The sequence below is a fragment of the Mesocricetus auratus genome, unplaced genomic scaffold (genome assembly GCF_017639785.1).
Source record: "Mesocricetus auratus isolate SY011 unplaced genomic scaffold, BCM_Maur_2.0 Super-Scaffold_100007, whole genome shotgun sequence".
NCBI lineage: Eukaryota > Metazoa > Chordata > Mammalia > Rodentia > Cricetidae > Mesocricetus > Mesocricetus auratus.
In genome coordinates, this window is record NW_024429191.1 from 55,962,293 (window position 1) to 55,990,142 (window position 27,850).

Genomic DNA, 27,850 nt, shown 5'->3' on the forward strand with positions numbered 1-27,850 from the left:
GAGCGGCGGCGGGGCAGCGCGGGGCGGCGCGGGGCGGCGCGGGGCGGAGGGTGCCCGAGGGCGAGCGGGCGGGCGGGCACGGCGGGTTCCGGGCCAGCCCCGGGGGCGGACGGTTGACCGCGCGCGCGGAGCCTCGCCGGGGCCTTGCGGGAGCCGGGCCGGGCCGTAAGGCCGCCGCCGCCGCCCGGGCCCGCCGCCCGCGCCCCCCACGCTGGCCCAGAGGGCTGCGGCCGCGTCGCCGCTGAGGATGTCCCGGAAGGGGCCGCGAGCGGAGGTGTGTGCGGACTGCAGCGCCCCGGGTAAGCGGCGGGACCGGGCCGGGGGCGGGACCGCGCCGCAGGCCGCCGCCGGGCGGGCGCCGGGGCCTGGCGGGAGCGCCGTGCGGGGCCGGAGGGCGGGGCGGGGGCCACTGCGGAGCGGCGTCCTTGGCGGGAGGGCCGGCTGCGGGGGGCGCTACGCGTTGGAGCCGGTGGACTGGAGGGAACCGCCTCCCACCTCCATCTCGGCATCCAGACGGAAGCGCCAGCCTGGGGTGGCAGGAGGGCCGTGGCGGAGGCCCGCAGGCTGTGGGAGGTGGGCGCTAGTATGGTTTGTGTCATCCCTGCCACCCCCGCGTCTTGCACCTGCTGCTCACATGGTCCGCGTGTCCGCGGTGGAGGGCAAGGGGCCTGGATACAGGTTTCTCGGGAGCACTTGACGGGCATGGCTACTCTAGGACGCCCAGTCCCTGATTCCCAAGGCTGGGGCTCCTTGTAGGGCCCCACGGTAAGGAACAATTTAAGCATGGGCATCTTCCCCGGAAGCATCTCCAGGCCTGCTGGTGTCTGGGAACAGCTAGACTCAGCTTTTCCTGTTCCGGGTAGGCCTGTTTAAGGTGTGCGAGGTATTGCCTCAGTCTAGACACCGATTCCTATGCTGTCTAGTCCATTCTAGGAAGTGCCTCGGCTTCCCTTGTCCGACTGGCTGCGCTTATACACTGCTTCCTCCCTCCTTCCCAGCAGGGTTAGGTCTGGACTGGTTTGAAAGCCCCCCCTGGCTTGCTGAGGAAGTGAAGGGAGGGCAGCAACTTAGCAGACTGTTCCCCTTACGTGGAAAGACACAACCAGTGATGGCACTCAGCAGCCGGCCGGAGGAAGGAAGCCCTGGCCTTTGCCATCCTCTATAAAAGAAGCTAGCTTTCTGGATAAGCTCGGAGTCTTAGGAACTCCGTGGGGACTGTAGGTGTGATTAGGTGAGAGTGTGGGGCGTTGACTTGCAGTCACTCCTTAGAAGTCCCAAGATCTGGCAGTGTGAGCCCCATAAGGAATGATGGTCCCTTAGTTCTTATGCTCTACAGTGGAGTGTTGGGAGTTGTGGACTTCTGGCAGGGGAGTGAGCATGATACCTCCTTAGGGTATGTCATGTTTTGTAGGGCCCTGGAGGATCTATTTACAGATAGATGTCCTTGCCCCTAGTTAGCTGGAAACTGTGACTCCCTTCCCCTGGCCATAGGTTGGCCTGGAATGAAAAAGCTATGTGTCTATCCAGGCTGTTGAGCATTGCTGTGGGGCGAGCCTGGGGCTACCAGGTACCATCAGGGGAGTGTGGGTTCCCAGGTTGCCTTTGTTTCCAGCTTACCCTGTGACCTATGGCAGCACTTTGCTCACACTGGGCCTCCATTTCCTCAACTATAACACAAAGCAGATGGTATAGAAGTGGATTTTGAGGGTCCTCCCATTCCATTCCCCAGGCTACATTCCTGGTTCTGGAGCAGAGACCTGAAGATAGTATTAGCAAAGCTATGTCTTCTGTGTTGTCTGTGACTATTTGACTGGAACCTCTGAGGACCTAGTGGGTGCTAGGGAAGAATGGGTGTGTTAGATGGTCGACCACTGAGCTCACGGCCCCTGGCCTCACGTGACAGAGGCAGGCCCACCTTCGTACTCTTCCTTCCCACTGATCCAGAATGTAGATCAAGCATATGTGCCCAGCATTGACAGTCTCACTCATTATCCCTCCTGAGCACCTAGTGTAGCGATTGGCACACAGCGCCACTCCCCAGGTACAAGTGTTGCTGTTTCTCAGGACTGCCCTACACCACACTGGTGCTGGCACACTGTCATTCTAGATCTGGGCCTGTAGCATCCTGGACGAGAACGTGAGCATGCCAAGCATTCTCTTGTATCACATATGTATGGCATATGCACAAATATATATACCAAATATCTCATATCCCTGTATACTCATACATCCCAGCATATCTCTAGCCCAAAGTCACAGACACTGTAATAGAACTCTGCTGTTGGCTGGGTGTGGTGGTACATGCACTTATGAGGCAGAGGTAGGCAGATCTCCAGGCCAGGCAAGGTTGTGTTGTGAGACTGTGGGGTAGGGTCATGGCCCTTTTATAGCTTATTAACTTGGAGAGTGATAGAGGCAAGAGGTGAGATGCAGCCTGTGCTCAGAGACAAGTGTAAATATGTTGTAGGGCGTCTGGACACAATGTGGCTGTTGTGGCAGCTTGTGCTACCTTACCAGGTGCTGTGCCCCTGCCTGCCTTGGGAATCCAGAAAAGGCAGGAGTCGGAGTGCACTAGAGAATGTTGACTGTCCCCTTCCTTTGCCTCTGCCCACTCTGCCTCATTGCCTTGGTTCCCAAGAGCACTTGCCTGGCTCTCAACTGTCCACTTCTCAGCCAATGGCCAATGCATCAGCCTTACACTTTGATACACAAGCCTGTGCGTGACCAGAGCTGACCACCAGCTGAGGAGCATGGTGCAAAGCAGCCTATAGGCTCATTTGTCTTCTTACAAGTGCAGGACAGATGGTAGGCTTTGCCCCCCCCCCCCACACACACACAGGACTTCTCTGTGCAGCCCTGGCTGGCCTAGAACTTGCTTTATAGACCAAGCTGGCCTCAAATTCAGAGATCCACCTGCTTCTGCTTACCAAGTGCTGGGATTAAAGGCTACACCATGACTGCCCAGCAGCTTTTGCTTCTATTAGAGTATAACTAAGCTAAGTGGCGTTTCTTTTTTCCTTTCTCTTTTTTAGTTTTGAGACAGGGTCTTACTATATAGACCAGGCTGGCCCAAACTCAGAGAGATCCACCTGTTTTTGCTCTCCAAATGCCATGATTCAAGGTGTGCATTACCACGTTTAGCTGTTTGTGGGTTTCAATCGTGTGTGAACCTGTGTGGCCACCACTCAACGTATAGAACATTTCCATCACTCTCCCCAGCTTCCACCTCTGACCATGCCCCTAGCAGTAACCACCCCTTTGACCTCTGTTCCCTTGGATTCCTCTTGCCTGCTTTCTGCATAGCAGATAACCTCTCCCCCCCCCCCCCATTTTCCAAAGATTTGGCTCTTAGCTTAGAGGGGGAAAGGCTTGAGGCTGGTCTTTATATGCAAACCTGCTGGCCGTAGAAGCCACTGGTGGCTTTTGGAGGTGGCATGAATTTACTTTAAAGGCCTTCTAATGGTTGACTCCAGTTATCTTATCCCAGTGTGTTTCTGATGCCTGGCCACTAATCACTAACCCTTACCTGCCCTCTAACCCTCACATTTCCTCCTTTTCTGCCCCAGGTTTGCAAGGAGCTTCTTAACTCAGAAGCCCTTCCTGGCCCTTATGCTTGAGAACTGGCAGAGGTGGGATTTGAAACTGGCTTGCAGGCCAAGGTCATTTGGACCTACAGTGCAGGTAGAATTGTTAGGATGGACTTCCTATCTGTGTCATCCAGAACTGGCCCAGACCAAAACAATATCCCCTGGCCACCCTTCCTGTTTGAGGTTACTGCAGAGGAATAGGTGGACCCTTCTCAGGCAGGGAAACCATGCCAAGCAAAGCCTTCAAGCTTAAGGCTCTGGGACCACTGGCCCTGGATATCAACTGGTTCCTGTAGACCTGGCTTCTCCACAGGGCCACAGGCTGGGGTGGAGGCCTCAGGGCTGCCCATTTCTGATCCTGATCTGGGCGTCTCCCCACTCACAGGAAACCCTACCTCTTCAACAAGAGGAATTTAGGCTGCATCATTTCCCGCTTCCTGCCTAGGCTGCAGGAGGTGACTGGCAGGCAGACCCCCTGACCCAGTGGTGTTTGGAAGTGGGGGAAGGGAGTTTTCCATTCTCATTGTTTGGGTAAAACTAACACTAAAGACTCTAGGGCTCCCCCTTTTGGGGGAGATGACTGGCCTCCCAGTTTTTTGAATCAGTCCCCCTCTCTCCCCCAGGGCATGTGGTGATCTCTTTGCCCATCCCTCATTGCCTTGTTTTATGAGTTCCCAAAAAACAGCTCTTTTAATTCCTGTTTCCACACTGTACTGGGGAACTGCCCCCCATGGGCAGAGCGTAAGCCCTGACTCAGTCTGCTCATGGCTGTGGGAACTTTGATGGAAACATTGGCTCCAAGAGTCTATCAAGTGCCTTCTGGTTGCTCAAGATTACCTTCATCCCAAACCTGTCCAGCCCCTAAGAAAAGAGTCCCCACTGCGGAACATCCTGAATTCTAATAAGGAAGGCAAAGAGCCAGCCCCACCCCCAGAACAAGGCTTCCTGGGCCTGGGTGGGGGCCTGAGCAGAGCCTAGTGTCCTGGGAGAGCAGCTCCCTGCCCCCACTCTGGACAGCACACAATGGCTGCTTTCTCCCCCATGACCTTTCCTTTCTGTAGCCTGAGCTGTATGTGCTTTCTCCCCCCCTTCTCCAGAGGGGCTTGGAGTGGTAGCATCTCTACTACCCTTGAGGACCAGGACCTCCTACCCACTTGTCCTCACTCTTGTTTCCCGAGTTCATTTCTCCACAAGGACTGGAGAATGCCTCCCCAGGCTGGTCCTGAGACTGAGGAGCAGAGGGCAGAAAATTTAGGCTTGGCCTGGTCTGGCATTGAAGTGCCTGGCTCCAGCATCCAGGCAGCTCTACTTATTGGCTGTGTGACCTTGAACAAGCCCTTTGACCTCTCTGAGCCAGTGAATCCTCATCAGTAGAGCAAGCTAGCACTTGTGAAAAGAATTGTGAGCAAAATACTTGGCCAGTAAATAGTGAAAACTCAGCCAAGGTTAGTTCCATTGTTCAGTCTGTCCTTAAGGCTGGAGCCTCCAACTGTGTCAGAATAGGGGTAGGAACCAGTCTGTAAGATGGGTTCCAACAGGAACATATGTGATCCGTGGTGTCAGGGTCATATCCCATAGGAGGCTTCTGCCTCCCTGTGGAATGGCTGGGCAGCAGTCTTGATTCCTGAGGAGAGGCTGTGAAACTGGTGGCAATGGCTGTGATGTAGGACACTGTGCCCACTGAGGAGCCTTAGGGGCCATGTATACCCAGGATGGTACAAGGACTTAGAAGAAAGGGCTAGTGGCCAGCTTCTGGGCTCCTGAGCAGATTGACTGAATGTACCAGAAGCATATGCCAGGGTACAGCGGCTGCTTAGGAAGTGGTGGCTGTCCTGTGGCTTCAGCTGACTTCCCTACTCTGCTCCCCCAGACCCTGGCTGGGCATCTATCAGCAGAGGTGTGCTGGTCTGTGACGAGTGCTGCAGTGTCCACCGGAGCCTGGGACGCCACATCTCCATTGTCAAGCACCTTCGCCACAGCGCCTGGCCTCCTACACTGCTACAGGTAGGGGATTAGACCAGAGACACTCTTTCTCAGTGTGCAGTGCCCAGTCCCCCTTCCTGTCCTCCCACAGAGACACACATATACCTGTCCAAAATCTGAACCTTCCCAGGACAGTAGCCATCTAAAATAGTATGCCCTGAACCTTCCCACTCAGTCCCTTTCCCTGTAGTGTCTATTCACTAGCTTGGATGCTTGTCTTAGACAGTGTATTGAGCAAGTTACTTAAACTCTGTAAACCTTGGCAAGCCCACCAGGGTAAGCCAGCATGAAGTGCTAAACACAGGACACATCACTTTGGGTTGGCCTGCCTGGATAGAGACCAGCCATAGCAGGCACACAGTAGGACCTTTGGTGGTATCTCCAGCTGCAGCAGGCACTCTGTTAATGTCTCCCCTAGTGCCCAGCACAGAGTGGGCACTCTTGCTTGGCATCTCTTCCCCACAGATGGTGCACACACTTGCCAGCAACGGGGCCAACTCCATCTGGGAGCACTCCCTGCTGGACCCTGCACAAGTGCAAAGTGGCCGGCGCAAAGCCAACCCCCAAGACAAAGTCCAGTGAGTGGGGCTGCAGGGGTGGTGGACAGGACCGTGTTTTGGGGACGGGGCCTGAAAGGTGGTTTTCCTAAGCTCTGCTCCCATTGCCTCCTGTGTGTTCCATGCAGCCCCATCAAATCAGAGTTCATCAGGGCCAAGTACCAGATGCTGGCCTTTGTGCACAAGCTTCCCTGCCGTGATGATGATGGCGTCACTGCCAAAGACCTCAGCAAGGTGTGAGGAGCCCCTCAACAGATGGGTGGGCCGCCCCTCTTTCCACACCCATGTTACCCTGGGGCTAGGGAAGTTTGCTCTGTCATGCTGCTGGTGGCTAAGACACCTCCACTCCCATGTGGACATAGGGCCTCCCATCTGCAACTTGAAGCTAGGAAAACTTGGGGTATTTGCTTGGCTGTTCAGAACCTTCATTTCCTCACCAGTGAAATGGGAAAGTAGTAACAACTCCTGCCTCTAGTTTCTGTGTTCCAAGCAGAGCACATGAAGGGTAGTGACTGGCGGCAACTGCTATTGGCATTACCCTCTAGTGGGAAGCCCTCTGGCCTGTCTGACATGGCCTAGTTTTGGCGCGGCCCCTTGGAGCTGGTAGGAGTACCAGGAACAGCCAGGTGTGGGGGAGGTTCCTTGGGCACTTGTGATCCGTTACACTCACTCCACTTACCGCACACTCTGCCCCTTGCAGCAACTGCACTCGAGTGTGCGAACAGGCAACTTGGAGACGTGTCTGCGCCTGCTTTCCCTGGGTGCCCAGGCCAACTTCTTTCACCCAGAAAAGGGCACTACACCTCTACATGTGGCTGCCAAGGCAGGGCAGACACTGCAGGCTGAGCTGCTGGTGGTGTATGGGGCTGACCCTGGCTCCCCCGATGTCAATGGCCGCACACCAATCGACTATGCCAGGTGAGAATCAGTTAAAGGGTGAGGCTTAGGTGGAGGGGAATGGACTGTTGCTATAGGGCTGAGCCATGTCCCTTCCCCACAGGCAGGCGGGGCACCAAGAACTGGCAGAAAGGCTAGTTGAGTGCCAGTATGAGCTCACTGACCGGTTGGCCTTCTACCTCTGTGGACGCAAGCCCGGTGAGCAGAGAATGAGTTGGGCCTGACTAGGCCAGGCAGGTGGGACTTAGGCACGCCCAGCAGCAGGTGCCATAGTGACAAAGCCAGCTGGGAAACTGTGTTGCTAGGCAACTGACTCCTGTGAAATTGCTGCAGGCTCTGGGTTGCTGCAAGCATGTTGGGGCCAAGGAGTGGGGGTGGGCCTGACTTACAGCCAGTTTCAATGCTCTCGGGGTAGCCTGCCCTCCTCCATTTCCTCTGACACTTCCAGGTGTCAAACTCTGCTCATGGTAGTGAGGTAGGCTCCTGGGTGCTGGCGCCACCTGGCATCAGTGACTTGGCATTTTTATTTTTGTTCAGATCACAAGAATGGGCATTACATCATCCCACAGATGGCTGACAGGTGAGTGCCCACCTGATGCCCCTTTCCAGCTATTAGATGTCAAGGTGGCTTGACCCAGGGCCCTATGTCTTCCCAGCTTCAGTGACTTGGCAGGCACCCCATGCTATATACACAGTGACTAGCAACACAGGAATTCATAGCCTAGTTGCCACCTACTGTATACCTCCCAAGGCAGGTGAGAAATGTCAGTTCAACACACACCAGTACACCTGAGTGGGGTTACTCAGTATTGGGGGGGGTACAAGGAAAGAAGGCCTGTAAAGTTGGACCGCTGTGTTTGGACCTGCTGTGTCACTTTGGATAAAGGATTCCCTCTGCAGGGAGAAGATAGCTCCAGGGAACTGGCTGACTTTGGATCTACTAGCCAGGCCCCCAGTGTGCTCCTAAGGCAGGAATCCCAGGGAGGGTAGTAATGGGGGAATTTCTGCCTCTGATCTCATAGGCTCGAAGATACCCAGACAGTGGAGGATACCCCCCAGCCACTTACTCAGTTTACAAGACAGATGGTGGCACCACCTAGTGGTCCTCAAAGGACTACACCCTCATGCCAGGCAATGCTCCCTGGCATTAGGAGAGGTTTTCCACCACAGCCTCTTCTAAGACCCCAAGACTCAACTCTCCTTCTCTAATCTGATCTGTGATAGGGAGAAAGGGAGGTATGGGTGTGTGTGTGTGTGTGTGTGTGTGTGTTCACGCACGTGCCTATATCTATGATCACCACACGCACACATGAACGTAGATTCAGTGGCTATTCACTTAGTACCTTCTCAGAACCAGCAGCTGCTCTGGGGACATGGAGGTAATGTAGAAACTACTTCTACCCTTGAGCTACAATGCAGCAGTCTAAGGGGACAGCAGCCAAAGGGCTAGGGTGCAGAGGTCGGAACTGCAGGCAGTTTGTGTCCCATAGCATAATGGGAGGGAATAAGACTGGAAAGAGCCAGATGGGACTGCACCTTGTGGGGAACCTCAGCAAGAATGTAACCATCCTGAGAGTGGAGCTCTGAGCAGGGTCTCTACTACCAGGCTGTGGGACTTGAAACCTTGGTTATCTCATCTCGAAATGAATGTGCTACTACTTACCCTTTGGGGTATGTTAAGAGTAAGCACAATAAAGCAGGAAGTATAGTGTATTTTTTAAAGAAAGCATTGTGAAGAAGTACTGTTGAGGTATGTTCTTTGTATGGTACTATTAGGCTGCTTTAAGGCAGAGTAATAGCCTGGCATGTTAGCATTTTGGCCACTGCATGAGAAAGGGATCCAGGGCAAGTCTGAGAAGTAAAGGAGATAGACTGAGAGATTTCTAAAAGCCCAGACCAGAGGAAACCAGGGCAGAACTGGTAGGCGTGGCTAGGATCTGAGGTAGAGGGAGACCTTGGAACCACCAGAGGAGACAAGTTCCCTTGCATGCTCGGTGTTGGGTGTGTGCGGCGATGTGTCTGAGCTTGATGTGTGAAGGCGAGTGCGCCTGCTCCTGGGTAATTGCCGCTCTGTCCTGTTCTTCCCTCTGCTGCCATCCTGGATTAGATCTCGGCAAAAGTGCATGTCTCAGAGGTACTTGCACCTGCCGGCTGCAGGCCATAAAGCATGGGCAGGGGGAGGCTTGGTGTGTGGCCTCAGGGGCTCATCTCCCTGAACTCCCTGCATGCTTGGGAGGCAACCAGGAGGGGCCTAGCTGTCTCTCATGTCTGGCCTCTCCTCCTTTGTCCACAGCCTGGATCTGTCTGAATTGGCCAAAGCTGCCAAGAAGAAGCTGCAAGCAGTGAGTCTGCCTCAACAAGCTAGGACTGCTTATACTTAGAGCTGCCCTCTGCAGCCTTGCCAGCCTCCCCCCACCACACCTCCCCATGCCCTTGCCTTTGATCCTGGTTCTGCCCTCAAGTGTGTCCAGAGCCTCATCTCCTCCCTTCTTCCTTGCACAGAAAACCTCACCCTCCCCTCAGTTCTAAGACAGGCTGGGTGACACGGGTCATGAGCCTTCCCCACGTCACACAACATCCTGACAGACCCTGGGTGTGTCCCCCCCCACCTCTAGCTCAGCAACCGGCTTTTTGAGGAACTTGCCATGGATGTGTATGATGAGGTGGATCGGAGAGAGAATGATGCTGGTGAGTGCAAGGAGCCCGTCCTTCAGCGAGCTGAGGAAGGAGCTGGGTTGGTGCTGCTCTGAGGCCTGCCACCCTCTGCTGAGCAGCGCTGGGCTGTAGGCCGGCTGCCTCCCTGCCCCACCAGGCACTGGAGCTCATCTCGCTCTGGCTGCCTCCCACTTTGGCTGTCTCCCCAGCCCTGCTCCACCCCACCCCCACCCCACATCACTCCTTCCTGGCCACAACCAGATTCCAGCCCAAACTCTGGGTCTGGCCTGGTGGGCCCTGCCTTGTTCTGTTCGTCAGTGGGCGGGCCTCACTGGGCCTTGCCCAGCTTTTGTGTTCGTGGAGACCCCTGCTTCCCGGAACACTGGCCCAGTGGGAATAGGGGGGCCTGGGGGAGGGGGGGGTTCTGCTCTGTGCTTCTCCACCTTACTGAAGGCCTAGTCACAGTGGGTGATCTGCTCCCTGCCCCTCCCCCACAGTGTGGCTGGCTACCCAAAACCACAGCACCCTGGTGACGGAGCGCAGCGCTGTGCCCTTCCTGCCAGTCAACCCAGAATACTCAGCTACTCGGAACCAGGTGAGGGGGGATAGGCAGGAGGCCTGGGTGGTTTCCTTTCTTTCTGGGAGCCCTCCCCTTCCTTAGTCGGAAGCCAGCTCTCCCGAGGCCTCCCTTGGGGTCTAACTGGCTTTGGGGTTCAGGGAATGGGATGAAGCTATTTCGCCCTGGTGGGTATTCCAGGCTTCTGGGGGCTCCTTGGGAACCTGAGGCTGCTACACTGCTCACTAGCCAGATGATGCCGGGTTTGGGGTTTGTTTTTTGCTGAGAATGGCTAGAATGGCAGGGCCCCACTTTGCTGCTCTGTCCCAGCCCCCCCCATCCCCATGGGCCAATTAGAAATGGCCCCTCAGGGCCGGGCACTCAGGAGGCAGAGGCAGGTGGATCTCTGAGTTCAAGGCCAGCCTGGTCTACAGATTGAGTTCCAGGACAGCCTCCAAAACAGAGAAACCCTGTCTCAAAAAAAAACAAAAAAAGAAATGGCCCCTCATGCTGGCCTTGCCCCTTCTGCCTTACAGGGACGACAGAAGTTGGCTCGGTTTAATGCCCGAGAGTTCGCCACCTTGATCATTGACATTCTCAGCGAGGCCAAACGGAGGCAGCAGGGCAAGAGCCTGGGCAGCCCCACAGGTGGGCCCTGCATGAGGGGTCTGGATAAACAGTGGCTGGGATCTGGATAAACAATGGCTGAGCAAGCCCTGAGTGACAGATCTTGTGTCTTCAGACAACCTCGAGCTGTCTGCACGGAGCCAAAGTGACCTGGACGACCAGCACGACTACGATAGTGTAGCTTCTGACGAAGACACGGACCAGGAGCCCTTGCCCAGCACAGGCGCCACTCGGAACAACCGTGCTAGGGTCTGAACACTAACCCTGCTGTAGACCCAGCTCCTTGTTATACATAGCCCTTAGTCAACCTCTGCCCGGGACTGACTGGATTCTGTCTCTGCAGAGCATGGACTCCTCAGACCTGTCCGATGGGGCTGTGACACTGCAGGAGTACCTGGAGCTGAAGAAGGCTCTGGCCACCTCCGAGGCCAAAGTGCAGCAGCTCATGAAGGTCAACAGCAGCCTGAGTGATGAGCTCCGGAGGCTGCAGAGGGAGGTGAGCACTACTGCTTGCGGGACGGGAGGAAAGCACCCAAGGCCCTGGGAGTAGGGTCATCCCTTCCCAAAGGCGGCGCCTGCCCTGACCCAGAGTTGGATGCCACTGTGTACACTCAGATCCACAAACTGCAGGCAGAGAACCTGCAGCTTCGGCAGCCGCCAGGGCCAGCACCCACACCCCCACTTCCCAGTGAACGGGCCGAGCATACACCCATGGGGCCCGGTGGAAGCACCCATCGCAGGGACCGCCAGGCCTTCTCCATGTATGAGCCGGGCTCTGCCATGAAGCCCTTTGGAGGTGCACCTGGGGACGAGCTCAGCACACGGCTCCAGCCTTTCCACAGCACTGTGAGTGGACTGTGGGTCTTGGGTGGGAAAATAAGGGCCACACATTAACACAGCTTGTCATGACGCTCTGTGCTACCCACCACAGGAGCTGGAAGATGATGCCATTTATTCGGTGCATGTCCCTGCTGGCCTTTATCGGGTAAGCAGGACCTGGGGGAGGAGGGTGAACCCTGCACCAGTGAGTCACTAGCCCCTGGTAGCTGAAAGTTGGGCTGGGACAGACGCTGGACGACAGGTGGAGAATGACTCTAGCCCTGCCTTGGCTTTCAGATCCGGAAAGGGGTGTCTGCCTCTTCTGTGCCCTTCACTCCCTCCTCCCCACTGCTGTCATGCTCCCAAGACGGAAGTCGCCATGCGGTAATTGTCATCCCAGTGCCCAGGGACAGCATGTGGGCTACATGGGGCGGGAGTGTACTCACCGCCACCTTTCCCTGTCCCCTCCAGAGCAAGCTCTCACGCCATGGCAGTGGTGCAGAAAGTGACTATGAAAACACACAGAGTGGGGACCCTCTGCTTGGGTGAGACACCTGTGGGGCTCCACCCCCACCCCCCAGCACCTGGAGGGAGGTGGTGTGGACTCAGCCGTGCAGGCGGCTGGAATGGCTCCTTGTCTCTTCCCACCTGGGCCTAGACTTGAAGGGAAGCGATTCCTAGAGCTGGGCAAGGAGGATGAGCTCCACCCTGAGCTGGAGAGCCTGGACGGAGACCTAGATCCCGGACTGCCCAGCACGGAGGATGTCATCCTGAAGACAGAGCAGGTCACCAAGAACATTCAGGAACTATTGCGGGCAGCCCAGGAGTTCAAACATGACAGGTAGGCTGGGCACAGGCTCCTTCCTGTTATCTTCTTGGTTCGTGTGTGGAGGGTCCGTGCTAGGATCCTGCCTGAGATTCTGAGAAACCCCTCATCCAACTCCTCCCTCCTCTCACAGCTTTGTGCCCTGTTCAGAGAAGATCCATTTGGCTGTGACTGAGATGGCCTCTCTCTTCCCAAAGGTACAGGCGCCACAGAGAAGCAGAGTGGGAGGACCTTGGGGTGGGGCAGACGCAGGTGACCTGGCTCCTGCCTGGGTGAGAGGGAGCACCCTGAGCCACAATCAGACGCCTGGCTTAAAGTCCAGGGCTCAGCCTTTCCTCCCCCTCCCTCCAGAGGCCGGCCCTAGAGCCTGTGCGTAGTTCACTGCGGCTGCTCAATGCCAGCGCCTACCGGCTGCAGAGTGAATGCCGGAAGACAGTGCCTCCAGAGCCTGGTGCCCCTGTGGACTTCCAGCTGCTGACTCAGCAGGTGATCCAATGCGCCTATGACATCGCCAAGGCTGCCAAGCAGCTGGTCACCATCACTACCCGAGAGAAGAAGCAGTGACCACTTCCCCTGCCCTTACCCACACCCTGGGACCTCACTGACCATGGGAGCTGGGCCACTCCAGACACTAACCCACCCCCAACAGAGCCACTGGCACAAGTGCCCTTAGTGCCGCCATTCTCCTCTGGTGTCCAGGTGCCCTGGTGCCTACCCTCTCAAACCCCATGGATGGGAATGTGAGGTGACGGGAGCTTCTGTTCCCCACATTCCATGCCCATCACCCTGTACATAGATAGCATCCCTACCCTTTTGATGTGCAGGAGCCTCAAGGAACCCCTCCCAGCCCCTCACCTTCCAGGGCACCCTCAGTAGAGTGGACAGGGACACTCCAAATGGGGCAGCTCCGCCTACTGCACCCTATCCCCATGAGCCAGTTTAGCCCTAGGGGGCTGAGCAGGGGCATCCCCCTCTTTGTACATTATCTCTGGGTGTCTCTGCCCTGTAGCCGCCAGCCCCTCCTGCTGCTCTTTCATGCCAAACGGCCCAACTTGTGTACCAGGGTCCCCAGCAGCAAACACTGGAAAGTCTTTCTTCTCCCCTAACCCTTAATTTTAACTTTGTGGTACCTGAGTGTCCCTGTGTGCCTGCGACTGCGGATGTGAGCGGCAGTGCCGTTCCAGAGACCTGGCCCACCTGGAGCTTTGAGGGGCAAGGGCCAGAGCAGTGGGACCAGCATTGGGGTCAGCGTCCCTCTCCCCTACCTGGACAGGGCGACAGTCAGGGTCACCAGCTGTGGTCCAGTCGCTGCTCCTACTTGTGCCCCTACACTATAAACAAAAGAAACCACTTCCCTCCATCTCTTCCCCATCCCCTATGGGAAGTGTGCTGACCAGGCAGAGTAAGGAGCTCCTGAGCCTGGGGCTGGCTCCCCAGGGTCCCCAACTCAGCTGGTGGCTGTGGAACTGAGCCCCTCCCTAACCTCTGCAAGGCCAGCACCCACATCACTACCTGCACCTACAGTGACCCACCCCACCCCCTGGAGGCCTGGGGCTCTGGCTACCGCTAGGAAGGCTGGCAAGGCACAGACAGCGCCCACCAGCTGTTCCTCCCAACCACCTTCCCCAGGTGGCCCGGCCCTGCCTGTGGTGGCGGGCAGCTGTCAAGACGTGTGTCATGTACATTTGTATCAAAAATAAATAAGTGACCATGTGCCACTTCTGATGTCTAGAGGCTGGAGGTGGGGCTGGGCCTGGCAGTCACGTTTGGGTCAGCATCCCTATCACTTACCATTGTCACATTCCTCCATCGGCAATCCTTGGGAGGCTGAGGCAGGATAACAAGTTCCAGCTGTCTTGAGCTACAGAAATTAGGGATGAAGACTTGAGTGTGTGTTGAGTGGGGAGTGCCAGCACCTGATGTTATCCTAATAGCCAGGGGATGCTGGCTGCCCGGGAGCCAGCTTCACTCTTTAACTCCCGAAGGCCGGTGGCCTGAAGGAGTATGCCCGAGGGCAGATACACTCACCCTACTCCGAATTCTACTAAAATAATTTAATTAGAAATAGGAATTTGCATCAGGGAGGCTTAAAAGGATACTCAAACCAAAAGAAGCCTCCAGGGCCTCTCCATCTGCCGCCAGGGGGCGCCCGCGCACGGCCCACGTGGCAGCAATCACAGAGGGGCGGAGCCGCTCAGTCCGAGCTCTCGGAGTCAGGGCCGCTATCCGGTGTGGGCGGGAGCAGGGGCCGTCTGCGAGACCTCTTGATCCGGCGCGAGGACAAAGGAAGTCTCCGTTTCAGCACAGCTGCGAGAAGGCGAAAGGGCAAGGAATTCAAGAGACTGAGCACACCTGGCGAGGGACTGGGGGTAGGGGGCCTTCTCACCAGCCACCGTGTCTTGACTGTCTGCTGTGGGCCCCCAGTAGATGCTCTCACTCCTGCGGAAGTTCCGGTGCAATCTCGTGCAGAGTGTGGCCAGGGTGAGCAAGACCAGCAGGAAGGTCAGGGCCATGGCAGCCCAAGCTGCCTCTTCAGTGCGTGGAGTTGGGCCTCGGGCCACCCGGGGAGGCGCTGCTGCTCGAGGAGCTGGGGAAGCCTGGCCTGGGCAGGCACAACCCTCTGGATTGTCTTGCCCACTGGGCTTCTGAGCCTCTGTCCTGGACCTAGCATTGCCTCCAGGTGCTCCAGTCATCAAGGAGACAGGGGCCACAGATGAGGTTCCCAAAATGGGCTGCTGGGCCTTCGGGCTCTGGGAAGAGGTCAAGGAAACCCTCAGGCCTGAGGGAGTAGATTGGAGACGAAGGGCAGCTCGGAGCCCTCTTCTCTTGGCAACACTGAGGGAGCCTCTAGATGTCACCTCTACACCAGGAGGCCGCCAGCTTCGCAGAGCAAAGGCCAGAGTCGGAGCCTAATGGGAAGAGAAGCGGAGTCACCTTCGGCCCTGCTCTGCTCGGCTCACCCTGTGCTGCCACCACCAAATCTGGGCTCAGCACCCCTCACCTCACCTGTACACACCGTCTCCCACACAGCTTCCCTCTGCTGGGGGCTGCCATCATGGGAACTGGCCCAGAAAGAGTGTCAGAGAGAAACCACACACTCTTTCTCTGCTGCCGCCGCCGCCGCCTCCTCTTCAACCAGTTGGCAACCCAGGCTGGCTCTACCCATGCCATCTCCAGTGCAGTCCCCCAAGCTGTCAGCACCAGGGGCTATGAAAGAAGGCAACTTAGATCTAAGATGAAAGAAGCAGCCCTGAGTTTTCCTTTCTCTGCCCAAGGAGCTGCAGCCTTCTGCAGGACATCTTTTTTTGGGGGGTGGGGGGGCATGTTGAGACAGGATTTCACTGTGTCCTGGAACTCTGTAGACCAGCAGGCATCGAACTCAAGAGATCTGCCTGCTTCTGCCTCCGAGTGCTGAGATTAAAGATGTGAGCCACCATGTCCAGCTTTTTTCTTCCCTTACATTTTTTCCTTTCTTTTTGTTTTTGGCACAACTTTCACGAACCACTTACCCGGTCCGAAGTGAGATTGGAGTCAGGAACCAGTGTGGGCTTGGCCACACACACATGGGCCAAGAGAGCAAGCTGGAGCTTCAGCCAGGGGTGGGCACAGGGGTGGTAGAGGAAGGCGACACCATCAAGCTGGAGAAAAAGGTGAGATGCTGAGTCAGGTCCAGCTCCCTCCCAGAGAACCCCGATTCCTCCTGTCCTAGGTGCCAGGGTGAAGGGTTCTCAGAAGGTGCCCTTCCTCTTGTGGGAGAGAAGGGTCTTGGGTACTGACGTACACTCCTTTTGAATTCACCTCCTCTTCCATCCAGTGCCACCCCTCAAAGCTGAGCTTCTGGGCAGGACAGCACAGCTAATTAGCCCTGTCAGACTCAGAGCAGGCTCCCTTGCCCCGCCCATGGCGCCGGGGATCAATACCAGGGTCTTATCACCACTCATCCAGTCTTTAGCTGGATTTCTCAGAGTGTGCAATAACGGCTCTACAAGACTCCCTGAGATGAAAGTCCTCTGTTGACCCAATCCATGCAATCTCCCAGGAGTATCCAAACACACAGGACTTCCCAATATCAGGATGGGAACATTTCATCAATCACTATTCTCACTAGATGCTATAAATGATATCCAAAAAGAACTCCTGGACCTTGAGGAATGTATAAGAAATGCAGCCAGGCAGTGGTGGTGTATACCTTTAATTCCAGTACTCAGGAAACAGAGGCAGACAGATACCTTTGAGTTTGAGGTCAGCCTGGTCTACAGAGGGAGTTCCAGGATGCCCTGGGCTACCACAGTGATCCCTGCCCCACACACACACACACCAAAAAAAAAAAAGAAAAAAGAAAACCTCATGGAAAGCTGGGTGTGACAGTGTATACCTGTAATCCTAGCCTTGTAGGGCATAATATAATGTAAGAAGATCACAAGTCTAAGGCCAGCCTAGGGTACTCAGGGAATACCAGGTCAGCTTAGGCTATGAGGCCCTTACCTCAAAAGGCCAGGCAGTAGAGGGATCAAAATTCAGGGAAGCAAAAAACCATACAACTCAAACTGGTGTGTACGGGAGGTGGGTAGTGGTGGGATTTCTGGGCTTTCCCATCAGGCCATGTCCTCAACTGTCTTTTCACCCTTTTTTCTTAAAATTTAAAACAATCTCACAAAGTTGCCCAAGTTGGACTTGAGTTTACTTGCAGTCCTCAGCCTCCCAAGTGGCTAGGATTATAAAAGCCTATGCCTCGGATTGGAGAGATGGCTCAGAGGTTAAGAGCACCGACTGTTCTTCCAGAGGTCCTGAGTTCAATTCCCAGCAACCACATGGTGGCTGACAACCATCCATAATGAGATCTGGTGCCCTCTGCTGGCCTGCAGGCATACATGAAGGCAGGATGTTGTAGTCATAATAAATAAATAAATCTTTTTAAAAAGTCTGTGCCACCAAGTCCACCTTGCTTAGTTAGCTGTGATCAGAGGGTGGGATGGAAACTGGACAGGTTTTAGGGGGCAGGTGGTGCTGTGACTCCTGCAGAGCTTTGAAAATGGCTGGAGCTGGATGGCTGCAGGGCGTGGAACTAGACCAGTAGGAAATAGACCAGGGGAAAGAAAGCAGGCATCTCAAGGGAAATGAGCCAGAGTCCTGTGTGTGAAGAGGGCCCACTGTGACCAAGACTAATCGAGAGGTCAGATGAAGATAATTTAACTGAGTACTAACAAGTCAAGCCGGGGAACTCAGCCATGACAGGTGGGCTATCCTCAGATGGTTTCTGTTTCTGTTTTTGTTAGTTTGTTTTGAGACAGGGTTTCTCTGTATTCCTTTGGAGGCTGTCCTGGAACTCGTTCTGTAGACCAGGCTGACCTCAAACTCACAGAGATCCGCCTGCCTCGGCCTCCCAAGTGCTGGGATTAAAGGCCTGTGCAACCAATACCTGGCGTCATATGGTTTCTGAGCAGTGAAATAATTTAAGAGGGATCCCATTCAAGAAAGACATAGCCAAGTTTGATAGTATGTTCGATGTAATCCCAGCCCTTTAGGAAGTAGAGGCAGGAGGATCAGGAGTTCAAGGTTATCCTTGGCTACACAGCAAGTTTGAGGCCCAGTTTGGGCAATGTGAGACCCTTTCTGAAAAAAAACAAAAAAAACAAAAGGGGGGAGGGGGATTAGAGATATGGCTGGGTGATTAAGAACATTTGCTGCTCTTGCAGAGGATTTGGGTTCGGTTCCCAGCATCCACATGGCAGTTCACAACCAACTGTAACTCCAGCTCCAGGGAATATGACAACTCTCCTGAACACACACACACAGAGGCAAAACTCATACCCATAAAATAAATAAACCTAAACAGTTTTAAAAAGAAATATTCATGAAAGTTGAACCCAGTTTACAACACAGTAAATCACTTCTAACCCAATACTGTTTCCTGATACAAAGTGCTGTTATACACATTCATTCACTTCTTAAAGCTGAAGGGGCAGAATGCCATCTCTTGCAGAAAACCAGAGCCTAGAAAAACTAGAGTTCTCAGTCACACCCGGTCCTGGGATGTGGGTTGTTTTTGCTACCTACAGAGTTCCACTTGTAGTAATCTGCCACACACTTAGCTACTCAACAGCATTCCTGACACTGCACTACGGAACTGTGGCTGTCTCTTGTCCACGGATGGGCAACTAGAAGCCTTCCCTTTTTCTGCACAAAGTGGTACGTGATGGAGCTGAGAGCCAAGGAAGACAGAGGTAACCTGCAAGGAGCATCCTGACTTCAGGGAAGGATACAGAGACGGGACCCTCGTTGTACGTACCTGCCCTCGTCCCACCTGCGTGTATGTCACTCTTGGTAACACCTACACATGGGGAAAGAAGAGAGCAGCTGGGGACTTCGTGGTGGGGGTGAAGAAGGGGACAACCTGCCCCAAGCCCTGGGCTGAGATGAAGACGCTGGAGACCGAGGACAGGAGGAACCAACAGATATCCCAACAGGGCGACCATCGAGGACGCGGCGAAGCCATTCATACCCCTCTCTTCCTCGGCCCTCCAGGATTCCTACCTGCGGAGGCAGAGGCCACAGGCCCTCGGGACAACCGGTTCCTGCCTCCTCCGCCGCCAGCTCAACCACCACCTGTGGGTCCAAGGCGCAGAGCTGGGCGTTGACCTCTGCGAGGGCCCCGCCCTTTCGGTTCCAGGACTGGGGGCGCAGACAAATGGAGGGGCCTCCGAATCGCCTCGCGCGCGCCACTCCTTACAGGACAAAGTTATAGCAAAGCGCTTTGAGATCCCCTGGCCAAGGCCTTACCAGGAGTCGGTCGCCTTACCTCGCAAAGACTCAGGAGCCCCACCAGGGCTACCAGAAGCAGCCGGGGCGGAGGTGAGGGAGGAGGAACCATTTCAGCTGGGCCAGCAATCCCGCCAAGCATCAGCCGCGCGGTTCGCGCGCCCCCGCAGTCCCGCGCCGCTCGCGCGCCCACGCAGACCGCGGCTCGTTCACAGTCCTGCCCCCTCCTGGCCGGGCCGCGTGCCCCGCCCCGCCCACCGCCAGGCCCGCCCCCGCCCCGCCCACCGCCAGGCCGGCGCACGCGTCCTGAGCCCAAAGCCGGAAAAGTTGTGATCCCCTAAGAAACCTTTATGTCCACGCCGGCGGGACCACCTCCCTCGCCCGAGGTGCGTCCGGGCGACTTTGCCCGCCAGCAGAGCTCAATTCCATCGCCTGGGTGGAATCTGGGAACCCGGCAAAGGATGGGGAGTGAGATCCTTAAGGACAGGGTGACCTAGGCGGAGACTTGTGTGCTCTTCTGGCAAATCCGCCAAGCACTCGGTGTGCCCTAAGGGCTAGAATTACGAAATCCTAGGGTCCCGGCTCTAGCGCTTCGCCTTCACACTGTCCTATTCCTACCCTCACTAATAATGAGTCCTGAGCACCGAGCTCTCTCCGGGCCCGGGGCTTCGGCCCCACTTACCTCAGGCCCAGGAGCCCCGGGAAACCGCATCTCCCCCGGTTACTGCTTTGTTCCCCCACTTCCTCCGGGTTCCCGCTCTCGTTCTTCGCCCAAGGGTGACCTAAGAGACTTTGGTTCGGGTGAGTTCGAGGAGCTACAGTGCTCAGCTGGGACTCCCTGCAACGGAGCGTTGCAATGGAAATAAGAACCCGGGTAAGGATTGAGACGCCCAGTACAAAAGTTGGAAATAGAGGCCTGCGAGATGGCTCAGTGGGTGATGGTGCGTGTCTCCAGCTTGACAACCGGAGGTCAGTCTCTGGACCACGTGGTGGAAGGAGAGACTCGATTCCCGCAGGTTGTCCTCTGCCACACACACACACACACACACACACACACACACACACACACACACACAATTAATCGTAATTTTTAAAAGTTTAATTTCAGAATATAGCGGCCGGGCGTTGGTGGCGCACGCCTTTAATACCAGCACTTGGGAGGCAGAGACAGGCGGATCTCTGTGAGTTCGAGGCAGGCCTGGTCTACAAGAGCTAGTTCCAGGACAGCCTCCAAAGCCATAGAGAAACCCTGTCTCGAAAAACCAAAAAAAAAAAAAAAAAAGTTCAGAATATAGCAAAAACCGTTAATGCAGGTGTCTCCCACGGACCCTGACTTAAAGGGGATCCTTGCTCACCCACCCTGGCATGAATGACCAGACGTTGATGTGACCGAAAGAACCACTATGTCCCTCTGCCATAGCCCCATAGCGGGGCTAGGCATCACTAATCCTCTCCCTCAACTTATTCTGCCAAACTTGAGGCTATTTCTTCTGCAATCCTTCCTGGTGAGCGGTGGTGACGCCAAGCTCCTGGAGAATGTGTCTTTGGAGGTAGACTGGGGAAGCCAGAAGTCACCCACATGCCCTCCAGAGAAGCGACAGCCTCCTCCCTGAAACCCGTGGTCCAGGTCAAATGCTGAGGTCGGCCTCTGGCCAGGTGCAGACATCCGACCTCCACCCCGCCCCCGCAGCTCCGTCGGGTTGTCACGCAGTTGCAGGTCCTGGCTAGGTCTATGTACGGCTCTGGCTGCAGATGCAGCTGCGCGTGGGAATAGTGAGGCCAGCGAGGGATCAGCGCTTTACTCCTTTCTTGCTTTTTGCTACCCATCAATAGCGGATCCCGAGGACGCAGCGACGGAGTCTCCCCTGGCAGCCAGACTTCATTTGCGGCAGGAGTAAGAGCAGGCACCTTATGCTCACTCAGGCCTCCAAGCCTCAGTCTCCCAAATCCTTTGCTGGCACTCCTCCTTATTCCCCTCTTCTAGTTCACCCGCACGTCCCGACTCCCCTTTTGTGGCCAGGATCTCTTTCACCCTCTGCTCCAGCTTGTCGCAATCGCTGTACAAAGGGCTGGGGGAGGGAGTGGGGGGCGGGCGAGGGGAGCTCTACCCGAACTGGCTGTCTCCGCCCGGCCGCGACCAATCCGGAGCGCGCGCGCCCTCCCGCTGGGGAGGACGCTGGGCAGCCGCGGGCCTCCGGGCGGGGCCGGGGGCAGAGCCCGGAGCCCGGGCTAGGGGACTGCTCCGCTCCCCGCCGCCCAGTGCCGCCCGCCAGAGACTGTCGTGCCAGGCCATGCCTCCGTGGACGGCCGTCCTCGCGCTGCTGCTGGCGGCGCTCGCCCTGCTCCTCCTGCGCCCCTGGAAGCGCGCCGTCGGAGCGCGGATCTCGCTCCGGGACCATGAGGAGCAGGACGTGGTTAACAGAGGCCCCTCGGAGCAGTTCAACGACCGGCGCGAACCGCTCCCCGGGGGCTGCAGTCTCATTTGCAAGCCCTCGGCGCTGGCCCAGTGCCTGCTCCGAGCCCTGCGACGCTCGGCGGCGCTGGAACCCGCCCGGAGCTCCTGGCTGTCGGGGCCCCACCTGCAGACCTTATGTCACTTCATCCTGCCCGTCGGACCGGGCCCTGATCTAGCCCGTGAGTACCTGCAACTGGCAGATGATGGGCTGGTGGCCCTGGACTGGGTCATAGGACCTTGTGCTAGAGGCCGCCGGGTCACTAATTCTGGAGGGCTCCCCCCGGTGCTGCTAGTAATCCCCAATGCGTGGGGACGGCTCACCCGCAATGTGCTGGGGCTCTGCCTGCTCGCCCTGGATCGCGGCTACTACCCCGTCATCTTCCACCGCCGCGGGCACCACGGCTGCCCGCTAGTCAGCCCCCGACTACAGCCTTTCGGGGACCCGTCCGATCTCAAGGAGGCGGTAACTTACATTCGCTTCCGACACCCGGCGGCCCCCTTGTTCGCGGTGAGCGAGGGCTCGGGGTCCGCGCTGCTGCTATCCTACTTGGGGGAGTGCGGCTCCTCCAGCTATGTGACCGGCGCTGCCTGCATCTCGCCGGTACTACGCTGTCGCGAGTGGTTCGAGGCTGGTTTGCCTTGGCTCTATGAGCGTGGGTTCCTACTGCACCAAAAAATCACTCTCAGCAGGTGGGTACCGGGAATAGAGATCTACAGCTCTGCCTGGTATGGAAACAACCCATGGGTAGATGGGGGCAAAGTTCTCACACGGTTTCCAAAGCTGTCCAAACCCTGTAATCGAGCTAGAACTAGGAAAGCGGGCTTCAAAGCGAAAGACAGCTTCATGGCCGCAGTCGGTATCATTCAACCACAGCAAGGCCTCCTGCCAGGGCCCCATCAGTCCATCTCCAGTCTCATGTGTCCTAGCAACCGGTGGTCAGCAGAGCCCTGCATCTGACATTTACCACTTAGTCCATAGCCAGATAGGTCGGCAAACAGAGCTCTGGAAGTAATTGCAGTCGATTATCTGTCCAGAGTGTTTGCTTTCAGACTCCAAGCCAGGAGGTGGCAGGAATGAGAAATGTAGCAGCATTTGATTTATTCAAATTCTTTCAACTGTCAGATGTTTTACATATTTCTAGGTGAATACACAACAATTAGTTATGTGCTCTTTTTGAGGCAAGGTCTCCTATAGCTGAAGGCTCCCTAAACTCCAGATCCTTCGTCTCCGCCTCCTAAATGCTGAGATTACAGGCATCAGGCACCACACAGCTACCAAAACAAACAAAAAACACTAAACTTCTAAATCTCCAAAAGTAGAACAATTTTAACACCAGGCAAAAGTGTTCCACAGAAAACACTTGAATGACATTTCCAGTCTTTCCTAAGAGGTGACAAATGAGGTTAGATCTTGCTGGCAACAAATAGAAAACCCAGGACAAGGAGTCAGGCCTGGCTGGGTTCAAATCCTGAACTTACAGAAAATTAGCTAGTCCCTTTCAGAACCACTTCTTTAGTTAAATGAACCTAATAATAACAACTCTGCAGGAGGTTGTGATTATTAAATACAACACAAGAATCTGACTGGCATCAGGTGGTGACAATTGGGACTTTTTTTTTTCTTTGCCATTTTACCTCCTATTTTGAAAAGGTCAAACCCTGAGACTGGATGAAAAGTGAGAGGCGCTGCTATGGCAACTCAGAGGTTTGGTACAAGGTGCTCTCATCTAGCTCAACTGCCATAGTTTCCACTCCAAGATGACCACCGCCAGTGTTTACCATAGGCACCAGCCAGAAGCTGGGTTAGGGAAACAAAGAGGAAACCTGTGTCTTTGGGAACCACCCTTCCCGTGGAAGTCTGGGGTTGAAAACTCAGGCATAAATCTAGATTCAACTGGCTGAGGCCAGACTAATCTGCCTAAAGGACTGAGCTGAGCTGCTACCCTGGCTTCCTTGGGAGCCTTCCAGGCCCTCTCCAGGGAGCTGAAACAGCAAAGGCCCCTCCTGTGACGAAGTAGTTTGCAGGCCTCTACTGGGGAAACGGTCTAGTGATTAATCATAACCCCAGCGGTTTTTTTCTGCCATCAAGCACTTGCTAGGTTCACTTGCCCCAGGTGTACCTGACCAATGTAACACCAGGCGTGTGTGTCAACATGAAAACATAGGTGTTAGGCAATAGTGGCCCGTGCCTTTAATCCCAGCACTCAGGAGACAGAGGCAGGCAGATCTCTGTGAGTTTGAGGCTAGCCTGGTCTACAGAGCAAGTTTTAGGACAGCCACGGCTACCCAGAGAAACCCTGTCTTAAAAAAAAACCCACAAAAGCAGTGAATGGAATAAAACAGTAGCTGTGTGGGAGAGGTGTCACCTCTGGCTTGGATGATCTGAAACAATGAGTTCTCTCAAGATGGACCCCAGAGGACACCGGTCATGAGTTCCTTAGAAAGGGCCAAAAGTCACAGTTACAGGGAGAGTTATCCCTGTAGGTCAACAGCTGTGAAGTCAAATGCTACCTCTAGGACAAATGACAAGGCTGGTGGCAGGCATGACAGAGATGGGATGGTCACCCCTATGGAGAAGTCAAACATTTGAAATCTTCGGATTTCAAATGATGGCCACAAGATGAAGGGGTTTGGGGGCTGGAGAGATGGCTCAGTGGTTAAGCACCACTGCTTTTAAAGAAGAACCTGTTTCAACTCCCGGCACCCACAAGGAGACTCACAACCATCTGTAACTCCAGTTCCAGGGGAGCCAGCACCTTTGCACAGGCACACGGTACACACAGACAAAACATTCATATGCAAAGTAAGTCTTTAAAAGGGGGTGTTGTTTGCTTGTGTGTGTGCATGTGTGTGTGACAGAGAGAGAAAAGGGAGGGGGGGAAAGGGGGGGAGAGAGAACGACTCACTGTTGCTGTTTGGAACTCAGAGATCCGCCAGGCCTTTGCCTATTGAGTGCTGGGATCAGAGACATGACCTGGGCCACCAGCCCTGTTCTTTTCTGTAGTTCAGAAGGCCTCATGGCCAGACTTTGGCCTGGGGACTGCGTCCATAGTAACTTTGCCTGCCATCTGATGTTCTGACTTTTCTCTCTCCCGCTCTCCCATTCACCACCTTTTGTGGTTAGGTATGCCTCCGCCCTGGAGGACACAGTAGACACCAGCAAGCTCTTCAGGAGTAGCTCCCTGCGAGAGTTTGAGGAGACCCTGTTCTGCCACACCAAGAGTTTCCCCATCAGCTGGGATACCTACTGGGACCTCAATGACCCACTCCGGGATGTGGATGAAGCTGCTGTACCTGTGCTGTGCATCTGCAGTGCTGATGACCCAGTGTGTGGACCCCCAGACCACACTCTGCCCACGGAACTCTTCCAAAGCAACCCTTACTTCTTCCTGCTGCTCAGTAACCATGGAGGCCACTGTGGCTTCCTGCGCCCTGAGCCCATGCCAGCATGGAGCCACGAGGTCATCTTGGAGTCCTTCAAGGCCCTGACTGAGTTCTTTCGAATGGAAGAGAGGATGAAAGGACTGAGCAGGCGCAGGACTTCATTTTTAGCGGGTCGGCGTCGCTGGGGAGGCCTGCAAAAACGAGAGGTCTCCCCCTCTTCCAATCTGGAGATCTTCAGTTGGAAGCGTTCTTACACCAGGTGAGGCTTGCCTGGCGAAGCCCCTGCGCCTTGGAGAAAGACCCCAACAAGGTACCCCAGGGGCTGGAAGTCTGAGGACTGAGCCGGGAGCTCTGCTCCCTTCTCTCTCACAACTGGCTATAGAGAACATTCAGCCTGAGCACACTACCTTGAGAACTGCCCGGCTCTGGCAAACACATTCCTGCTCACCCTGATCACTGTCTCCTGTCATCCAAGCCACAAGCCCAGCAACAGCACACGCTAAGCAGACTGGGGGAAAAAAAAGCTATCTGTCCTTGTTGTGACTCTAGGGAAGATAAGCTTATGCAAGTCAATGGGTGGCTCTGTCCCACATAAATAATCAGCTTGGTGACTCTGAGTCTCGAGCTGGAGTCACTTGGTACAGAAAGGACCGGATGTTTGTGTCTCAGTGCTCTGCGGTTGTGGTTCGGCTCTGAGTTCTGCTGCAGCAGCTGGGGAAGCAGGCTGTCAGAGTTATCTAGCTCTCCCCAGTCTGAGAAGGCAGCAGAGGCAGGACATTCTGGGCTGAGGCCAGCTTGGTAAAGCTGGCTGGCAAACTGTGATTCTGTCCCTGCCTCTCATGGTGGCTGGGAGCTTCAGGGCTAAGCTGCGGCTAGGCCACCCCCTCCAGCCTGGGCTGAGCCATCTCCCATGAGTATTTTCAGAACAGGAGGTGCTGTTGCCCAGGGTCTAAGGGTTCTGCTAGATCATGGTTGTGGTAGCCAGGTTAGGCCAGATGTGCACCCTTTGGGGGCTCCTCCAGAGAGCTGCAGCCAGATGTGTTCCTCTTGAGATGTGGGCTTTCTCACACCCAGAAACAAGAATAACCCTCATAACAGGGTTTTTGACCACTTTCCTTGTAGTACTAGCATTTCCCTTGCCAAAGCCAGGCGAGAGATCTGGGATCAGAGGAGAGAAAAGTCCCAAGAGCTGAGGAAGGCAATCCAGCTATTTATGAGTGTCTCACATTACCAGCTTTATCTGCTTAATTATTCAAAAGGCAGGAAAGCTGACTTCTGGGCCTGACCACTCAGCCTCTAAGTGAGTGTTTGGTTTTACGAGGAATGGTGCTGAAGACCAGAGGACAATAAGGTATAGCACACAGATTGACTTACATATCCTGGATTGTATTAAGCATTTAAAAATTATTTTGACAACTGGACATCGGGGTCCATGTGTTGTTAAGATTCAAAATTCACCCTGAAATTATGTATTTATTTGTGGTGCTTGGACCTTGATTGCTAGGCAAACACTCTACCACTGAGCTACATAGACTCAGCCCAGAAGTTAGCTTTTAGTTTTATCGATAGGGAAAAAAAGTCACCAGTTTTAGATTTAACTCAGCAAACCAATTTCAAAGAGCATTTTACAGCATAAGGCATCCTGGGCTACCCAGAGGCTGCAATCCCAGGTTTGGATCAGCCTGTCCTACCACTGTTCTTTTCCTGTTTGCTTTTCTTTTGTCTTCTGCCTGGCCTGGAACTCACTATATAGACCAGGCTGGTCTCCAATTCTGAGATCTGCCACTGGAATCAAAGGCAGGCGCTAACCCACAGTCTTATACTCTCGTTCTTCAGATTAAATAAGAAACTCTGAACTAACTCCAAGATATAATACAGACAACGTCTGATTTCCTAAGGCACATATCCTACTGTGGAAGGTTTTCTCCCATCGTCTCCACTCCCAGCCCCTCCCCCACAGCCCTCTTCTGGCATTCTGTCATCATTTCTGAGCAAAAGAAATAAAAAGGAACTGAACTCTAAAGAGGAAGTTTCCTGTGGCTGTCGAACCACAGTCATGGCGGAAGGCTTGGTGAAGGGAGAACTACTGGCATATGGCCACCTGCCCCTGCCCCCACATCTAGGACAGCAGGGACTTTGGTTAATTAGGGTCCTGCTGTTCCCATATGCATTGGATCCTCAGAAATAATGGGAAGATGGGAAGAGGCTCGGAGGCAGTTCAACCCTAAGGCTTAATGGTCCCTAATAGCAAAAAATCTGGGCAGTTTTTTTTAGGATAGCTACCACAGGACCCTGGCTCTTCAAGAGACCATTTGTTAGAAAGATAGTGGCCTTTTTCTTTTTCTTTTTTTAAGACAAGCAAGCTTGCTAGGGAGGGGAGTGTCATTTGCAGTAACTCTTTTCTTCTATTCTGTGGACCTGGTAGTTGAACCCAGAGCCTTGCACATACCAGGCAGCAGCGGACCTTTACCCTCTACCCTGACATAGGTTTTGGAACTCTCAGAGGAATGACAGAACAACTCTTGCTCAGGTTTTTTGAGTCCCAAGCCCCACTGATTTAACCCTAAAACATTTCCCCTTCATGCTCCTCATACAGGGTATTCTGAGGGAGCGATTCATTATTGTTATTTTTTGAGATGGCATCTCTCAATATACCATTGACTGACCTACAACTCACTATATATAGACCAGGCTGGCCCCAAACTCACTGCCTGCTTCTGCTTTCTGAGCTGGGATTAAAGGTGT

The 27,850-nt window shown here is 54.8% G+C and overlaps 3 protein-coding genes across 14 annotated transcripts; 2 read left to right on the top strand and 1 right to left on the bottom strand.

Annotated features, from left to right (window-relative positions):
• The first annotated feature begins 139 nt into the window (after positions 1-139).
• Git1 (GIT ArfGAP 1) lies at positions 140-14,220 on the top strand. 5 transcript variants are annotated; one of them, XM_040749184.1, is made up of 21 exons: positions 140-299; positions 5,458-5,591; positions 6,036-6,148; positions 6,256-6,361; positions 6,828-7,045; positions 7,128-7,222; positions 7,562-7,604; positions 9,132-9,158; positions 9,318-9,366; positions 9,640-9,712; positions 10,177-10,274; positions 10,772-10,883; positions 10,978-11,111; positions 11,206-11,358; positions 11,493-11,708; positions 11,794-11,847; positions 11,979-12,065; positions 12,153-12,226; positions 12,340-12,522; positions 12,641-12,704; positions 12,859-14,220. In XM_040749184.1, exons 1-21 carry the CDS (start codon positions 248-250, stop codon positions 13,069-13,071), a joined length of 2,298 nt encoding a protein of 765 aa, XP_040605118.1. In that variant the 5' UTR covers positions 140-247; the 3' UTR covers positions 13,072-14,220. The 5 variants fall into 5 exon arrangements, with proteins under 5 accessions (XP_040605118.1, XP_040605117.1, XP_040605119.1 ...); XM_040749183.1 differs by having other exon boundaries at positions 142-299; positions 11,478-11,708; XM_040749185.1 differs by lacking the exon at positions 9,132-9,158 and having other exon boundaries at positions 142-299; positions 11,478-11,708.
• Positions 14,221-14,546: 326 nt separating this feature from the next.
• Tp53i13 (tumor protein p53 inducible protein 13) lies at positions 14,547-19,501 on the bottom strand. Of its 8 annotated transcripts, none has more exons than XM_005077043.4 (7): positions 19,307-19,501; positions 19,042-19,113; positions 18,797-18,838; positions 16,017-16,145; positions 15,514-15,714; positions 14,894-15,416; positions 14,547-14,814 (listed from the first exon to the last, which is right to left on the bottom strand). In XM_005077043.4, exons 1-7 carry the CDS (start codon positions 19,406-19,408, stop codon positions 14,702-14,704), a joined length of 1,182 nt encoding a protein of 393 aa, XP_005077100.2. In that variant the 5' UTR covers positions 19,409-19,501; the 3' UTR covers positions 14,547-14,701. The 8 variants fall into 8 exon arrangements, with proteins under 8 accessions (XP_005077100.2, XP_040605124.1, XP_021086850.2 ...); XM_040749190.1 differs by having other exon boundaries at positions 19,042-19,179; XM_021231191.2 differs by having other exon boundaries at positions 14,547-15,416; positions 19,307-19,488.
• Positions 19,502-21,393: 1,892 nt separating this feature from the next.
• Abhd15 (abhydrolase domain containing 15) lies at positions 21,394-27,128 on the top strand. The gene is made up of 2 exons (XM_005077042.4): positions 21,394-22,411; positions 24,846-27,128. Exons 1-2 carry the CDS (start codon positions 21,558-21,560, stop codon positions 25,366-25,368), a joined length of 1,377 nt encoding a protein of 458 aa, XP_005077099.1. The 5' UTR covers positions 21,394-21,557; the 3' UTR covers positions 25,369-27,128.
• The last annotated feature ends 722 nt before the right edge of the window (positions 27,129-27,850 follow it).

Excerpts from the sequence above, each read along its gene's own strand:
- Git1 (XM_040749183.1), top strand. The coding sequence starts at position 248 with ATGTCCCGGAAGGGGCCGCGAGCGGAGGTGTGTGCGGACTGCAGCGCC. Across the intron at positions 11,112-11,205 it reads CTCGGAACAACCGTGCTAGG|AGCATGGACTCCTCAGACCT; the intron begins GTCTGAACACTA and ends CTGTCTCTGCAG. Across the intron at positions 11,709-11,793 it reads TCCAGCCTTTCCACAGCACT|GAGCTGGAAGATGATGCCAT; the intron begins GTGAGTGGACTG and ends TACCCACCACAG.
- Tp53i13 (XM_040749188.1), bottom strand. The coding sequence starts at position 19,408 with ATGCTTGGCGGGATTGCTGGCCCAGCTGAAATGGTTCCTCCTCCCTCA. Across the intron at positions 19,180-19,306 it reads GGCTCCTGAGTCTTTGCGAG|TCCTGGAACCGAAAGGGCGG; the intron begins GTAAGGCGACCG and ends CTGCGCCCCCAG. Across the intron at positions 16,146-18,796 it reads CGCAGGTGGGACGAGGGCAG|CTTGATGGTGTCGCCTTCCT; the intron begins GTACGTACAACG and ends CTTTTTCTCCAG.
- Abhd15 (XM_005077042.4), top strand. The coding sequence starts at position 21,558 with ATGCCTCCGTGGACGGCCGTCCTCGCGCTGCTGCTGGCGGCGCTCGCC. Across the intron at positions 22,412-24,845 it reads CAAAAAATCACTCTCAGCAG|GTATGCCTCCGCCCTGGAGG; the intron begins GTGGGTACCGGG and ends TTTTGTGGTTAG.